Source organism: Psammomys obesus, unplaced genomic scaffold, assembly GCF_907164565.1.
Source record: "Psammomys obesus unplaced genomic scaffold, mPsaObe1.curated_primary_1811, whole genome shotgun sequence".
Taxonomy (NCBI): Eukaryota; Metazoa; Chordata; class Mammalia; order Rodentia; family Muridae; genus Psammomys; species Psammomys obesus.
Window position 1 is genome coordinate 235191 of NW_026590050.1, and position 16335 is coordinate 251525.

The 16335-nt window shown below is 45.5% G+C and overlaps 1 protein-coding gene across 3 annotated transcripts; it reads right to left on the reverse strand.

Annotated features, from left to right (window-relative positions):
* Positions 1-4530: 4530 nt before the first annotated feature.
* On the reverse strand, positions 4531-15966 carry LOC129675589 (zinc finger protein 212-like). 3 transcript variants are annotated; one of them, XM_055605548.1, is made up of 6 exons: positions 15406-15555; positions 9560-9700; positions 8969-9358; positions 8717-8843; positions 7070-7150; positions 4531-6433 (listed from the first exon to the last, which is right to left on the reverse strand). In XM_055605548.1, exons 2-6 carry the CDS (start codon positions 9575-9577, stop codon positions 5577-5579), a joined length of 1473 nt encoding a protein of 490 aa, XP_055461523.1. In that variant the 5' UTR covers positions 9578-9700; positions 15406-15555; the 3' UTR covers positions 4531-5576. The 3 variants fall into 3 exon arrangements, with proteins under 3 accessions (XP_055461523.1, XP_055461524.1, XP_055461522.1); XM_055605549.1 differs by having other exon boundaries at positions 9560-9685; positions 15404-15555; XM_055605547.1 differs by lacking the exons at positions 9560-9700; positions 15406-15555 and adding an exon at positions 15873-15966.
* Between the last annotated feature and the right edge of the window lie 369 nt (positions 15967-16335).

Below are 16335 nucleotides of genomic sequence, written 5' to 3' on the forward strand. Positions count from 1 at the left end.
ATACAGCTCAATTGGGAGAGTGCTTGCCTAGCGCGCACAAATCCCCTAGGTTCAATCCCTGGTATTCACCCCCAGTGACAAAGTGGATGCTCCCAGGAGAGGAAACATTAGCGGAGGCAGACTATATGGATGACCAGGCCTCTTTTCCTCAACAGCTCTTCCCAATGGCAGGCAATACTGTCGTTCTGTTCTGTGGAAACCCATTATACCTGTTCATTCAATGAACATTTGGCAAGCACCTCATGTAGGGTTCAGCTAAGACACTGTCCCTGCATTTTACAGCACTGATTCAACCTTGGTGACCATGTCCTTCCCCCTTCCTACCATAGTTTCAAACAGATCTTTACAGACTCCTGCTTGTCTGGCTCAAAAAAAACCCTACATGGCAACATATCCCGTTCTTCACACTACTCCCCAACCCCAACCCAAATCAGAATCAAAGTCAAAGGGTCTGCCTTTGCAAAGCCAATCCTCAGCCCAATATTAAGTGAATAAAACTGGCCCCAGTGTGCCTCCGCTATTCCGCTTCTCTCCACTTCCCAGCCAGACTAAATGAATGGCTGTTCCACTGTCTGTCTCTTACCTGCTTTGGCCACATCACCTCTATTTACAATGCCGTCTTCCCATCTTCAAAGTCAGTTGCTGTGCATGGTGGTGCGTGACCACATACTAGTATTTAGGAGGCGAAAGCAAGAGAGCCAGGAGTTCAAGCACAGCCTGGGCTATAACCAACTTTCTCAGAAACAAACAAAAAACTAAAGAAAAAAGTCAGGGATATGGCTCAGTTGATAAAATGCCCGTCTAGCATGCACAAAATCGTAGGTCCAATTCTCAGTACTACATAAACCAGGTATGGGGGCTCATCATGTAGTCCTAACACTCAGGTAACACAGGGAGAAGGATCAGAAATTCAAAGTCATTTTCAGCTACATAGCACATTCAAGACCATCCTCAGCTAAACAGAGGTTTTCAAGGAGAGGTGGGCACAGAACAGAAAGAACCTGGATAAGAATAGTTTCAGGGGTGGGGTGGAGAAGCTGGAGAAACGGCTCAGCAGGTAAGGGCACTTGGTCTTGCAGAGGACAGGGATTCGATTCCCAGCACCCACATGGTGGCTCACAAACATCCATAACTGCAGCTCCAGTGGGTTCAAAGCCCTCTTCTGACCTTGTGCATGAGGCACACATGTGGAGCACAGATGTGTATTTGAGCAAAGCATTCACACAAATAAATCTAAGACGTAAGTTCAGAGGCTAGCAATATGGCTCAGTGTGTAAAGGCACTTGCTGCCCAAGATGATGGAAACCAATGATCTGAGTTCAACTCCACATAAAAGTGGAAGGGAGAACTGATTTCAGAAAGTTTTATACACACACACACACACACACACAGAGAGAGAGAGAGAGAGAGAGAGAGAGAGAGAGAGAGAATAAAACTTAAAAAATAAATTAGTTGCATTCTGGGCATGGTGGTGCACAGCTGAATCCCAGCATTTGGGAGGCAGTGGCATGCTGATCTCTATGCTGGAGACCATCCTGGTCTTTACCGAGTCCCAGGACAGCCAGGCTACAAAGAAATCCTGTCTTGAAAAAGCAAAACAAGCAAACAAACAACTTTATATTCATCTAGGTGTATGGCACTTTCCTGTAGTTTCAGCACTCGGGAAGCTGGGGCAGGGAAATTGAAAGGTCCAAGTCTGCTTGGGTTAGGGTGAAACCCTGTCTCAAAATAACATTTTTTTGCACATGAAAGCTATCAGTCATTTGGTAATACAGATTATAATAGTGTGTTAGTCTAGGGAAGTCGATACAAGATCCAGTAGAAGAAAAAACTAAGATTGAGGTGAGAATTCTGGAATTTTGGCTTCTTTAAAAAAACAAATATAAGGTTGTATTTTTGTTTTAATCGCAGGTGCAGGAACGTGGGGAGGCTTCGGACTGTTTGCAGCAGCTGACTGTGATTTGCCTCGTGCTCTAGAAGCATGGTTCTGCCTGGTGCAAATAATTTCTGTGATTGCGTGACGTTTGGATTCTGGGAACTTTTCTGAGGGTACATAATGTGAGGGCCCCGAGAGACAGGAATCCATGGGAGTTGGTCATTTAGAGAGGATGGCTGAGGTTTGCTAGCAGCTGTGGTCAAGAAAGAAACAACAAATTAGATCCAAGGATTTTTTTTTTTTTCCTAATTCCTCTTTCTCCTCTTTGTTTCTCTCCTATCTATGTGAGGGGGTGAAATGGGGTTGGGGGGAGTGAAGAGCGGGGTAGCAGATTTTAATAGAATACAAACTACAGCCAACATATTCTGGTCACTGATATTCCCCAAGTGTTAAAGCTGGCCACATAACAGGGCCATCATTTGCTCACTAAAGAAACAGATGAGGAAAAATGAGATGGCTTAGTGAGCAAAGGTGCCTGACACCTGGAGATCTGATCACTATTCCCTCGGTGGAAGGTTGTCTTCCGCTCTCCACCTGCATGGCATGGCACGTGTGTGCTCACACTCACACACTCTCACACACACAAATAAACATAAAGCAAATGAGGGAAGCTCTCACAAAAATTTAGACACCAAAAAAAAAAAAAAAAAAAAAAAAAAAAGCAAAGGTGGTTTATTGAGGACAGGAAGGATGTGACAGCAACACAACTGACTCTGACTCTTCAGGGTAAGGTAGGCTATAGAAGCCTTCAAGGCCGTAATGAATTGTTTGCCTTTCATTAGTTGCTGGGAATGCCACAGAGAAGACTCTGGAGAAAGACCATGTCCAACCTCACCAGAACACTGTATGGTGATGAGGTTGTCTAAGAGGGTCGGTCAGGTGAGTGACAATTAAAACCTTTAACTGCAGTTGGTCGGCAGTGGTGCACACCTGTAATCCCAGCACTCAGAGGAGTGCAGAGGTAGGGGCTCTCTTGAGCTCAAGGCCAGCCTGGTCTATAGAGCTAGTTACAGAGAAACCCTGTCTCGGAAAGCCAAAACTCGAAGACAAAACAAAACAAACCCAAACGATAATTGTGTGAGTAGGAAGGGGCGAGTAGGTATGTCAGCTTAGCATGTAACATCGCTGCCCTGTGTGTTACGTTTAGCTTAACCAGTCCACTTCCTGCTTTCTTCTCCACACCTCCCAGAACAGCCTTTCAACGTGAGATAGCTGAAAAGGGCAAATAATGTGTGTTATTTAAAACAGTGCCTATGAAGCCTGGTGTGGTGGCTCACACCTGAAATTCCTGCATAGAGGAGGCTGAAGGTGGGAAGGATGGCCTGGGTAGGTGACAGAGCAAGTTCCAGGACTGGGTTAGGGAAAGACAGTTTAAAAAAAGGCTAACACCAAGACTGACAACCTGAATCTGAATTTGACCCCTGGGGAACTCACGGGACAGGTGAGAACCAAGTAAGTTGCCCTCTGACCTCCACACATACACCAAGACATGCATGTGCTCAAGCACACATACAAATGAGTTTAATAAAGGACAGTGCCTACTGGCAGTTGCATGCTAATGATGTAAATGTCCCACTCCACTCCTGGAATAGACACCCTGGGTGTTTCACCACTCAGTTTTGATTCAGACTCCTCCATGTCCTCTTCCTGTTGTGTGTTGACTTAAAACTAAATGCCATAAATCCCAAGTAACATATTTTGTTTTCAGTGAAGATTCAGTTTCAGTCTTTTGGCTACAGGTTTCCAATGAAGTATATGGTCAAGTATTAACAGCACAACTGGCAAGTTAACTATCAAGGAGGGTGCTTTTGGGGTGGGAATGCAGGAATTTTGTTTTTTTGAATGAAATTCTTATCATATATTAAGACAATCTTGCGGCTGTCCTGCAAAACCATGGCAGATCTGAGACACTGTTGATTTTCTCCAATGTAAGTGTTATAATCAAAGCCCTAGGCAAGCTCAAGTAGGGAGGGAAGGAGCCTCTGCCAGCCCCTCCTACCTTCTGAAATGATCTGTCACTCAGGCAGGACCCTTCGAGGCAGGGGGTGGGGATGCACCCCTTTAACCCTAGGCCAGGCAGGCAGGCCAGTCTGCTCTACAGAGTGAGTTCCAGAACATCCAGGACTACACAGACAAACCCTACCTTGAAAAAACAAACAATGATGGGCTGGAGAGATGGCTCAGAGGTTAGAAAGAAATGTCAGCCCTTCCAGAGGTCCTGAGTTCAATTCCCAGCAACCACATGGTAGCTCACAACCATCTAGCCCTCTTCTGGCATGAAGGCACACATTGTATACATACAAAAAAAAAAAAAAAAAAAAAAAAGCAAAGACAAACAAATGCTCCAACCACAGATCTAGGACAGAGCCTAAGCCTGTCAGGTGTTGAGACCATACTTCTGGGAACAGGGACTCAGAAACTAACCTTGACATTAAGGTACAAAACTATAGAAGCAATAGTATCCCTGGTCCAGTGTGTGAGCTTTAAGGTCATAGGTTCGGGCTACACACAGGGCCTCCTGGGGAGGCATCTCTCCTCTCTTGAATTCTTGACAAACAGAAAGCACCCCGTGTGAACATTTTTTTTTTTTTAAATACAAGTAACAAGATTTATTCCAGACAAGCATACATTCACATATGACCAGGAACCCACTCTCACCTCCCTCCCCAAATGACAGTGGGGACTCAACACTCCTGAGACAAGCATCTGTGCTTTCTCTCCTTCGTCTCTGGTGCAGACACTGGAAAGTCTAATCTGAACAACCTAAGTGATGCCTGGTGTAACAGAATGAACCTCAGTCTTCCACCCCTCCCCCCCACATCCCCTGGGGCTGTAGAAACAGCAAAGAGAGGAGCGGGAGAGGGAAAGTATGTTGAGACACCAACTCCCAAAACTGAACTCTCAGCTTCTTCAAAGAAGTCTATACTCTCAGCAGGGCTTGGCCCACCTGAGAAAATTAGCCCCATCTGAGTGCACTAGGAAAACCACCAAAAGAACACAGCAATATGTCTTGGCTCTCAGGCCTATGTTAAATGTGGGTGGGCTAAAAGAGCCCCATAAACTATTCCCTCCTGGAGGGTAGGCTCAGTTCCCATGTTAGGAACAACTTCTACAACTCCTGAAATTTATAAAACAAGTTTTGAACTATAGTTTAAAAAAATCAACCAGAATCTAACTCCAAAAGGGGGTCTTTAGAACAGGCTAAGCAGTTCATTTAAATTATTTATACTAGTTATTAACAAGGAGGCTACAAAAGAAGGGAAATGGAGGGTAATACTTCCTGGAACTTTCCACAAACCTCTGTGGTCCCACTCACCTGTGGGAAGACATGTATGAAATGCTAGGATGGCCCTGGAACTGGCTACTGGTCTCAGTGGTGTGACAGTACACCAGAAAGGAGAAAAACCTGGGACCTGAAGGGGCTAAGGAAACAGCAAACCCAGCAACAGGGCCAAGATGGTAGAGGCTGGGGCCATAGATCCTTCTCTCCTGTGCCTCAGATTAGCCTCTGTGCTTAGTTAGCCAAGGAGCGCAAAGCAGAAGCAATTCTCCTCTGGAAGAAGTCAGTGTGACTGTAGTGTCTTTGCGGGGGACCGATGCCACCCCCCCTCCGCCCCCGGACGGTGAGGGGCTGGCAACCTTAAAGCAGGCCATTGGGCCTTGCAGGCTCTGAAGCCTGTCCAGCCCGCTCCCGCTGGTGGATTTTCTGGTGCTGCAGGAGGTGCTGCTTCTGGACAAAGCTCTTCTCACACTCAGGGCAGCTGTAGGGCCGCTCACCCGTGTGGATGCGCTGGTGCCGCACCAGGTCGGACGGGTGGCTGAAACTCTTGCCACAGTACCCACAGATGAGAGAACTCCGACTTTTCCTCCAGGGGATGTGGCCAGGCAGAGCAACTAAGCTGTTAGGCGAGAATCTCTCCTGGATCTGAGGGCTGGTGATGGGGCCCCCCTGCTGGTGGCAGCGCTGATGGGTCGCCAGGCTGACCTTGCAGCTGAAGCTCCTGTGGCACACGTCACACTGATGCAGCTTTGACCGTTTGGCCTGTGGTTTCAGCCGTGGCCTGGGCCTAAGGCTCTCCTCTGGTTCTGTGGTAGAATAAGATTCCCTGCCCACGTGGCTCTGCAGATGTGCAGTCAGCTGCTGCTTGTAGCGGAAGCTGCTCTGGCATTCAGAACATTTGTATGGGCTGGTGTCCCTTTTTGCCTTCAGACCCTGTCCACATTCCTGACCCAATTGCACCTGCCTGTGAGACTTCTGTTTTCGGGAGCAGTCCAGATTTCTAACAGGGGCAGGGTCTCTACTGCCCTCAACAGACTCAGGGTTACAGTCCCCTGGGCCTGATTCCAAGAGGGCAGAGTCTCCCGAACTATTCCAGAATACAGCCTGCTCCGCGCCAAAGAAAGCCTGCTGCTCAGCAGCACTGGAAAACATGCCGGGGAGACCTGCATGGTCCTCCTGATTGTAGAGCAGCTCCTGTTTAACCATGGCTCTATCTGCTGCAAGAAAGAAGACCAAACAAACATCATTTTCCAGCATGTTTGGTATTTGAAGACTTCAGAAGGCTCAAAGCTCCTTAAGAACAGCTGAATCAGATAATGTGGAGGAGAAACTGAACATCTTCCTCCTAGAGAGCTTTATCACAGTCCTCCAACCTTCTCTACACACGGGTATTTAATCTCTATGGGAAAGGATGACAAGATATATTGGAACACCTGATTAATTCAAAAGTGTTAAATAACAAATTTGAAGCTGGGTCTGATGATGATGTAGGCCTGTAATCTCAGCTATTCAGATAGGCAAGAGGATCACAAGGTAATGGACTACTGCCTAGGCCACAGAGTGAGTTCACGACCACTGTGGCTCACAATCAAACTCCAGCTCTAGGGGATCCAACCCCCTCTTCTGCCCTCTGTGGATACCTAAATACACATGTCATACAGTCACACAGATATACATGCATACATATAAAAATAAACCTTTAAAAACCAAACAAGCAGGAGTCCACAACCTGCTCTTGCCAGGTTACTGATATTATCTGGCAGTTCGGCTGAGGGAAAGCTCCCTATAAGCTATGGAAACCTACAGAGTGAGGGTGGAGGAACAATATGCAAGAACATTCTAGAACTACTCACCCAAGTGGGTACCTTCTTCCACCAAGTCACCCACCATCTCTGCACCCAACTCTGCCTCTTCCTCTGGCTGGCCAAGGACCTCTGGGTTGGAAAAGATACAGTGTGAATCCAGGAGATTAAAAACTTACTGCATGTGGTCAGGTGCCGATGAACAAGTAACCAATGCCAGCGAATAAATTCGAACAGCTAAAAAGACACAAGAGCTAATGTTACTGTCACTTTTCTCTGGACATTTTTGGCCAGCTGACTGACAAGCTGCTGCTCTGCTGCTCCTTCGCCAGCACCACTGGGCTCAGGTGCCAGTGTCCACTTAGCATCACTACCTCTGCCCAGACAGCTGGAGGCTGGCGAGGATCCCTTCCGCAGTGCCTAACTTCATTCCTGCTGAGGCACTGCCAGCTAATGCAGGCTCCATGACCCAGGGAAACGGCCTCAAAGGGCATGGAACCCATCTGGGGTAACATGGTCACCTCTCTGGCCCACCCTGAGTTCCCTCACCCTCAGTCTGGTCCAGCCAGTGGCCTCCTTGGTATTTCTCCAAGGACTGACATTTGAAAAACATGCACCTGTTACATAGCATGTATTAGTAATGTTTTACATAAAACACTTCCACAAATGGTGTTTCCTGTCTACCAAACAACATGAAGCCCGCAGTGGCTGACTCTAGCTAACTGCTAAATAAAAGCCTGTTAGCAGCTAGTGCTGCATGTCTCAGCCCAAGTTCCAAGATTGTTTCCTCCCATCATGGGTTCCAGGGATTGAATGCAGATTATCTGGGATGTACAGCTAGCATTTCTATCCACTGAGCCACCTCATCGGCTACTAAGTTACAAGATTCCTCATCTAAAATATTAGAAATAGAACATTAGCTGGACATAGTGGTGCATGACTTTAGTACCAGCACTCAGGAGACAGAGACAGGAGGATCTCTGTGAGTTTAAGGCCATCCTTATCTACATATTGAGTTCCAGGGCAGCCAGGGCTACGTAGAGATTTTGTCTCAAAAGATAAAAGTATATTATGCTAGTGGTTTGAATGAGAATGGGCCCCGTGGGCTCATATGTTTGAAAACTTGGTCCCTAGTTGGTAGAATTCTTTGGGGGTGTGGCCTTCTTAGAGGAAGCATGTTTTAAAGGGGCTTTCAAAATACTCAAGCAAATCTGAGTTCGCTCTCTCAGCACCCTGCTTGAGGTTCAAGATATGAGCTCTCAGGGCTGTTCCCACTACTTGCTACCTGCTACTTCTGCTTGGCCATCCCAAGCAATCTAACCCTCTGCAACCATAGACCCCAAATAAATTTTCTCTTTTCTAAGTTGGGTTGGTCATAGTGTCTTAAACACCAATAGAAAAATAAAGTGACAATAAAATACCAATAGAAAAATAACTAATATAATACTTTGTAACTATGTTATTAAACACCCATATTATACTTCAGCAATAATACCTAAATAATCTCAAGAAGCCATTGTGTTACCAGAGAAAAAATACAAAGGCTCATCCCTGAGAGATTTTCAATTCTCTGCAGGTGAGAGCACCTGGAGAGTCTCTTCCTCAGCTCAGCACAGGCTCACAGAGGGTGAGAGGCAGGCAGAGTCCAGGTGCAGTCAAGAAGGCTCTGAAAGAACTCTAGAGAAAACTGCCACTCACTCAGAGAGACCAGAGTCTCATAGTTGCTCTCCATGACATTTCTGTAGAGCTCCTTCTGCCAGTCCTCCAAGTTCTCCCACTCCTGCTCCGAGAAACAGACCCCATCATTCTCAAGGGGCCCAGACACCTGCAATTGTAAGCCACAGGAAATGAGCACTTTGACTCCCATGAGCACCAGCCAGTGATTTAACATCTTGACTAATCAAGGTTGGGGTCCCCTCCCGGCCTAACTTTTAAACTTAGATGTTCTACCTTGGGGACCTCGCCCTTGCTGCCGGGTGGCAGCCGGAGGACCCAGAAGTTCCGGTTGCGCAGCAGGTTCTCCACATTCTCCAGCCGCCGCTGCAGCAGCCCGTACTCCTGCACCAGGGTCCCCAGCACGGCCCACTTGCCCTCCAGCTGGTTGCTGAACTCCACAGCTGTCTTCTCGAAGTCAGCCAGCTTCTTCTCGGCTGTGCCCGCTCGTCCCTCCAGGCTCTGCAGTCGGGCAGCCTGGGACTCCATCTTCTTCTCCACAGCCTGAAGAGCAGCCACCACTGTCCAAAGTGAGATTTCTGTGGTCTGGAAATACGGGCTTTTCTCCGTTGTTTGTGAAGGGGGTGTGGCCAGGGCTAACGGCGTGGAGCGCCGTTTCCTCCTGTGCTGTAGAATTGAGGAGAGTGAGACAAGGTCATTTCCAAACATCAAATAAAGATAGGAAGGCCAAGTACAGGACTCAGAACTACCTAACTTTCTTAAAACAAATAAAATATATCCAAATGTATTTTTTATTCTGATATTGTGCTGAATAGATTTATGTCAACTTGACACAAACAAGAGTCACTGGAGAGGAGGGAGCCTCACCTGAGAAAATGACCCCATAAGACTGGGCTGTAGGCAACCCTGGAGGGCATTTTCTTAGTTAGTGGCTGGTTGGGGAGGGCATCAGAACCATTGTGGATGGTTCTGTCCCTGGGCTGGTCCTGGGCTCTAGAGAAAAGCAGACTGAGCAAGCCAAGGAGAATAAGCCACTAAGAATAAGCCAGTAAGCAGCACCCTTCTATGGCCACTGCATCAGCGCCTGCCTCCAGAGTTCTGTCCTGTTTGATCCTGCCTCGACTTCCTTCTATGAACAGTGATATGGAAGTATAAGACAAATAAATCCTTCCCTCTTCAACTTGCTTTTTGGCCATGGTGTTTCATCGAAGCAAAAGAAACCCTAACTAAGACAGATACTGAACATTTCAATTGGAGCTGGGTATTCAGCTTTGTTGGCATCAAGCTCACCTAGCATGCACAAAGCCCTGACCTTGCTCTGAAGCACCACACGAACTGCGGTACAAGCCTGAACTTAAAATGGAGGCATCAGGATCAAAAGTTCAAGGTCAGCTACAAAGCAGGTTGAAGGCCAGTGTGGGCTACTGTCTTTCAAAAGAGGGGCGGGAGGGGGGGAGAGTAGGGAAGGGAAGGAAGTAAAAGTTACATGTGTATTTTATAATAGTTTTGAAAATTTTAGAAAAAGACAAAATACCACCATAAGGAGCTAAGCTTTTCCTTCAAGGTGTCCTGACTTCCAAATGCATGTGTGCACCCATATCCATGCACGCAAGCGCACACACACAGTAAGTGTAAAAAACAATGTTTAAGCCATTATTGGGCTGGTGAGATTGCTCATCAGATAAAGCCAAACCTGAGAACCTAAGTTTGATCCCTGGGACCCACACAGTGTAAACAGAGAACTGACTCCCACAAGCTGGCATCTGCCCACCTGAGTGTAGCAGTGTGCTCACACTTACCTACATACACACACTACACACAAAACAAAACAGGGCCAAGCATGCTGACACATGCCTTTAATCACAACACAGCTGGATCTCTGAGTTTACATCCATCTTGATCTAGATACGAGTCTCTGGCCAGCCAGGGCTATCTAGTAAGACCCCATCTTAAAAAATCCAGTGATAATAAAAAGTCAGCACTTACCCACTAACTAACTACAATGTCATTTCCTACACAAACCAAGTTTTGTCACCTGTCAACCTGTTCTGGTCATCTTTTTTCTGTTCTATGGGTTAATTTTCCTGTCACTCTACCAATATTATGATCTTATTAACTCTAGCTGTACTGTAGTTATTGATACTTTTTAAATAAGTTTTTTATTTTTATTTCATGTGCATTGGAGTTTTGTCTGTATGAGGGTGTTTGATTCCCTGGAACTGGAGTTACAGACAGTTGTGACTCAGCATGTGGGTACTGGGAATGGAACCCCAGTCCTCTGAAGAACAACTGCTGAGCCACCTCTCCAGCCCAATTACTGATACTAAGACAAATCCCATCTCTTTATTTCATAGCCGTACCTTGACTTCTTTTGGCCCACTGTTACTCTACAAACATGAAGAGTTTCACAAAAATATCTTCAGAGACTGTGTGTGGAAATGCATCAAATATCAGATAAATTTGAGAAATATTTCTTGGATAAAATGTCTTGATCCATACACATAGTATGCTATTGCACTGGAAAGAATTTTAAAGCATGTTTAATATTTTAACATATTCCCTAGCTTCTTATACCAGACAGCTCTTACTATGTATCAAACCATCCCAAAATCTGGTGTGCCTGGTACCAGTGGAGGCCAGAAGAGGGCATCAGGTCGCCCCAGCTGGAGTTACAGATGGTTTTTGAGCCACCATGTGGGAGCTGGGAATTGAACCTGGGTCCTCTGCAAGACCAACAAGAGCTTCAAACCACTGAGCCATCTTTCTAGTCTCTTTACACTGTATCATTATACACAGATATTATGTGCTGTAAAAGGCTAAAATATTAATAATGGCTTTTGAGCATATACCTTTCCCCAGCTCACCACCTCACCCCCACTTTGGGGATGGCTTTCCTTCTTCTCTTTTGAGGCAGTCTTGCTATATAACCCTGACAGTCCTGGAACACACGATATAGACCAGGCAGGCCTAGAACTCATAGAGATTCATCTGCTTTTCCCAAGTGCTGGGATTAAAGGCCTGAGCCATCATGATCAGCTAAACTAAAATGAAATTTAGAACTCATTTTGTTGGTCATACGAGCTACATATCAAGACTTGACAGTCCTGTGTAGCTAGGGACAACTGTAGCAAATGGAGAATACTTCTGTCCTCTCTGAGAGGTCTTCTGGGTGAGCAGTATCCTTGCTACTCTCTTCTAGATTAAAGACTACATTATATTAGAATATTATATAAATAATGATGAATTTTGCCTGTCAATTTTTAAATCTACCTGAAGCTATGTAATTAGCCTCAAACTAGTTTAAAGATGTCATTTCAAAATGGAAAACTGAGTATTTTCCATTGTACATTGGAGGAGTACATTTGATCTCTGGCAATGATACACTTCTAAGCAAAGTTTCCTTTAGTTAGTATCGTTCTGATAAATCATTCTCATATCCTTTTATATTTTACCATTTGTATAGATTTATCTTTTAGCTGTATTTGTTATAAACCAGAAGGTTGGATTCTTCCTATCTGGATAATCCTTTCTTTTAATCCAATCATATTACTGTAACTGGCTTTTTAGTCTTTTAGCAATTAACCTAGAAATTATTTGAAGTATATTTACAAAGAGCACTAAGCTTCTGAATTCTGATCTCTTCTTCCTAACTTCTACATCAATGATGTCATGTACTTTAATTATTTACATTAACAAATTACTCTCTTATTCAGGAGACACGTAATCCAGCACTTGGGAGGCAGAGCCAGGAAGATCTAAGTTCAAGGCCTCATATACAAGGTCTACATATCAAGTTCCCAGAGCTACACAGGGAAACCTTGACTCAAAAAAAAAAAAGTTAACCTTTTAATTTTTATTAATAAAAGTTAACCCAGCGTTACCCTCAAGTCCCATCTTTATGGGGTCCTGACGACTCTGAGTTTTCTCATTATTCCAAGGTCCCTTGATTTCATAAACATCAAACATGATTGTTCAGGAAATGCTCTCAAAGTTGACTTCACAACTTTGTTCATATCTTATGAATACATGATTTCTCTTTTGGGGTATTACTTATACTGTTTTTGAATTATCACAGCAAATAATGGGCTTGTGTGTAAAATAAACTTTTATTTTTATTTTAATTGTCTTCTTTGAGGATTACTGCCTCTTTTGGTTTACCTAGGCCTAGTCCTGGAAGCTTCTAGCCTCCATACATCTAACCTAGGCCTAGAATGTTTTCAGCCTCTGAGACTTACTGCTTAATAAGCTCACCCTTTCTTGTTCTGAGTTCTGGGTTGGCTGGTTCAATTCAGCTATTCCGTCTCAAACTCCTCTCCCAGTTGACTTATGCTCTGCTTGGCCTCAAACTAACTCCAGAAATCTTTTTTAATCTCCTGGCTCCTTCTCATTCTCTGGCTGGTTCTTCACCTGTGTCTAGCTTGTTTGCTCATTCAACCTCTCTCTGTGTAAAGCAAATCCCGCTAAACCTGCGTTCTTTATGCTCTTTCCTCTCTCCCTCTCTCTGCAGGTCTCTTAAGTAGCTTCCCTATTCTGTCAAATCTTTCTCTGATTAGTCACATTTTCTGCCAATTAGACATCACTTTCAAATATGGGTGCTTCCTTCTACAAACTAACTTTACCTTCATTGTTTGGGATTAAAGGTATGTACCACCTCAACTGGACCAAAGCTTTTTTTTTTTACCTGATACTAGGCTGGCCTTTGAACTCGGATCTGCTTGCCTGTCTCCTGGATTAAAATTGTATTTGTATTCCAGACGGATCACACAGACCTAGAAAGTCTTTGGATGTGATCTTCTGCCAGATCCGCCGTGTTCTGAATTAAAATTCCTCTACACCTATGATTAATTATAAAGTTCAAATATCATTTACAAATATAATTTTCTCAGTATTTTTTATTTTTAGTTATTATCAGGACATGTATCTGACCCAGCAGTACAGAATCCTCACCTGAAGAGATACAAATATGTTCAAGAACGGTTTAAATAAATTCTACAATGTTAAACTGTAAATTTAAGTTTAGTTTGAGATTTTGGTGGACCTTTATTGCTTAATTTTTTTTTTCTTTTTTTTTGGTGACAGGGTTTCTCTGTGTAGCCTTGGCTGTTCTGAACTCGCTTTGTAGACCTGGCTGGCCTCAGGCATGCCCTACAGTGCACAACTACTTTATTGCTTCTTCTCCAGGTCCATTGATGACCAATAACTAAGAGTGGAATGACCAGAAAAGGAGTGTGTTGTCCCCCCACCTCACTTGGCACTTATACTAACCGACCTAGAGAAAAACACTTACTTAAAAGACTGCATCTGTGTCTCAAGAAACTCAGATGCAGAAAATGCTACAAATTAGTATCCTGTTTTCCCAGTTAACTCTTTGAAAATAAACACTGATAAATCTTTCACTCCTTCCCTAATTAGTTAACCACTTCCTAGAAAAATCCAATTCCAATCAAGGCAAAGTTTTCAACACAAATTTTCTTATAACTCTTGTTCACAAAAAGATATCTTAAGATTCCCAAAGTGTTTCTGGAATCCAAAAAGGCTGCAGTTAAACTCAATTCAAAAGCTCGGGTGCACAACGGTGCTCGCTGACAGTCTAGGAACCCGGAATAAGGCACTCTGGATCTGGGTCGGGTTCGTTTTCTCTGCTACTTAAAGAATTAAAAAGCAGTGGAAACTCAAGCCCCAAAAGTAGCGTCAAAGAAATCTCAAACACTACTGGACAGAACCCACAACGGAAGAGAAATGCTTAATGGGAGTAAGGAAACTTGTGCAGCAGACACAGAGAAAAAGGCTGGGGGGCCAGGACTTTAACGACTCTCAAATCTTCCTCCTCTAATATAGGGTTGTTCAGTCTGAAGATGGGTGATTGGTGCAGAACTATTGTGCAACAGGCCTTGAACTTGTTGAGCCAGTCCATCAGCGGGGGACCTTCTGGTGGGAGACATAAGCCTATAACGCCCTTGTTTTTAGCTGCCAGTCTTGTCTCAAGTCAGGAGGATGAGAAAGAAAGATGATGTCCACCTTGGAAATCTGCCTACCTAGCCACGACCCCTCTCCTAGTCTTTCTAACTCCTAGTCGCTGACTAGCACTTGGGATGCAGAGGCAGGACTGTTCTAAGTTCAGAGCTAACCTGGTCACATAACTAGTTCCAGGCAGGACTACATACCAAGACCTTATTTTGAAAGATTAAAAAAAAAAAAAAAAAAGACAAGAAAAGGCTTATGCTTGTAAACTCTGCAGGTCGAGAGTCAGAGGTAGGAATTTAAAGTCATCCTCAGATAGGCTAGGCTGGAACACAGGCCTCAAAACACAACCACCAAGAACAATAGCCAACATAATGGTTCACGCCTCTAACCCTAGCCGGGGAGCAGGGAAGACTGTCACTAGCTTGAGGCCAGTCTATGCTATACAGCCTTTTGCTAAATTAACCGCTACCGTGAAACAGTATGCGAGGACTGGAGCCAGAGAAGACCTTAGAGAGGCTCCAACAACGAACCCAACGTTATCAAGTCAAGTTATGGAGACAAAAGCCTAGAGAGGTGTACACAGGCTGCTGAAAACCAAGCACTGAATAGGTGAGCGCTGAGTTACGGAAGATAATTCTCAAACCAATTTTCAGTGTCTTCACATTCCCTGACCAGAGATAGTTGGACTAGGAGGAAAGCAGTCAACAGTGAGCACCTACAGGTCTGTAAACAAAACCCAACAACTACACCTGTCTCCGAGGAGAGGAGGGCCCGCCTGGCTGCAAACTCAGAACAGAAATCAACGGCAGAACATGGCACCAGGACAAGAGCCCACTGCCTGGAGAGAAGGTCCTGGGGTCTTCTGCAGCTGAGCGCAAAGGCAACAACCAGGCTTTTAACCCGCGCCATCACTCCACCTCAGAAAACGAGTCCCCAGTTGGCACGAAGCAGGAAAATATGTGGGCGTAGACACAAACAATTCAACAAGCCCCGCAGAAGTTTCCACGGAAAGACGCGGAGCGCCAGGGCTCTGAGCCCGACGCAGACAGACCCAGAAGGCAAGCGGGCTGAAGGCGAGAGTAGCGGGAAGGAAGGTCGCCATCCGCGGGCGCCAACTGCCGCGGAGGAAACCAAGCCGGGGACGAGCTCCGCAAGCCCCGCCCCGGGCAGGGCGCTGTCTACCCGGGGCCCTCCCGGCCCGGCCGCAGCGCCTCACCCGAGCAGGCGTTGCCTCCGCCATGGTCGCAGTCGCCCCACAACACCGGCCGGCGGGATAGCGCTCGCACTGTGTACCTCAGCGCCAAGCGCCTGAACCCTCCAGGAAGCCGCCCCACCGCCGTGTTGATACAAGGTGCATTGTGGGAGCGCCCCTTCCCCCGGGCAAGAAGAGCTGCCGCGGCTCCTCCTACCGCGAGGGATTGCTATAGCGCCACAGTGCGCCTGGAGGGGGAACAGCAGCTTGGAACTGCAGTCATTGAGTGTGGGTAGTAAGTTCAAGGACTCTGAAAATCAGGAGTATTTCTGAATTTAACGTAAGCCCTGAACTCCGCGAAATGCTTTAGGAGATTCAAATATGTATAAGTTAAAGAAAAAAAAAACACGCAGGAAGGAAAGGGGCTAGTAAAATGGGAGGGTAATGGGGGTGGATGTGATCACAGTATGTTCTGCACCTGTAATTG

What these genes read in the sequence shown, in the direction of transcription:
- LOC129675589 (XM_055605547.1), bottom strand. Translation starts at nt 15,896, where the DNA reads ATGGCGGAGGCAACGCCTGCTCGG. An exon ending in GCAAGGGCGAGGTCCCCAAG is followed by an intron (nt 8,844 to 8,968) that starts GTAGAACATCTA and finishes TTACAATTGCAG; the next exon opens with GTGTCTGGGCCCCTTGAGAA. An exon ending in TGAGACTCTGGTCTCTCTGA is followed by an intron (nt 7,151 to 8,716) that starts GTGAGTGGCAGT and finishes TTTCCAACCCAG; the next exon opens with AGGTCCTTGGCCAGCCAGAG.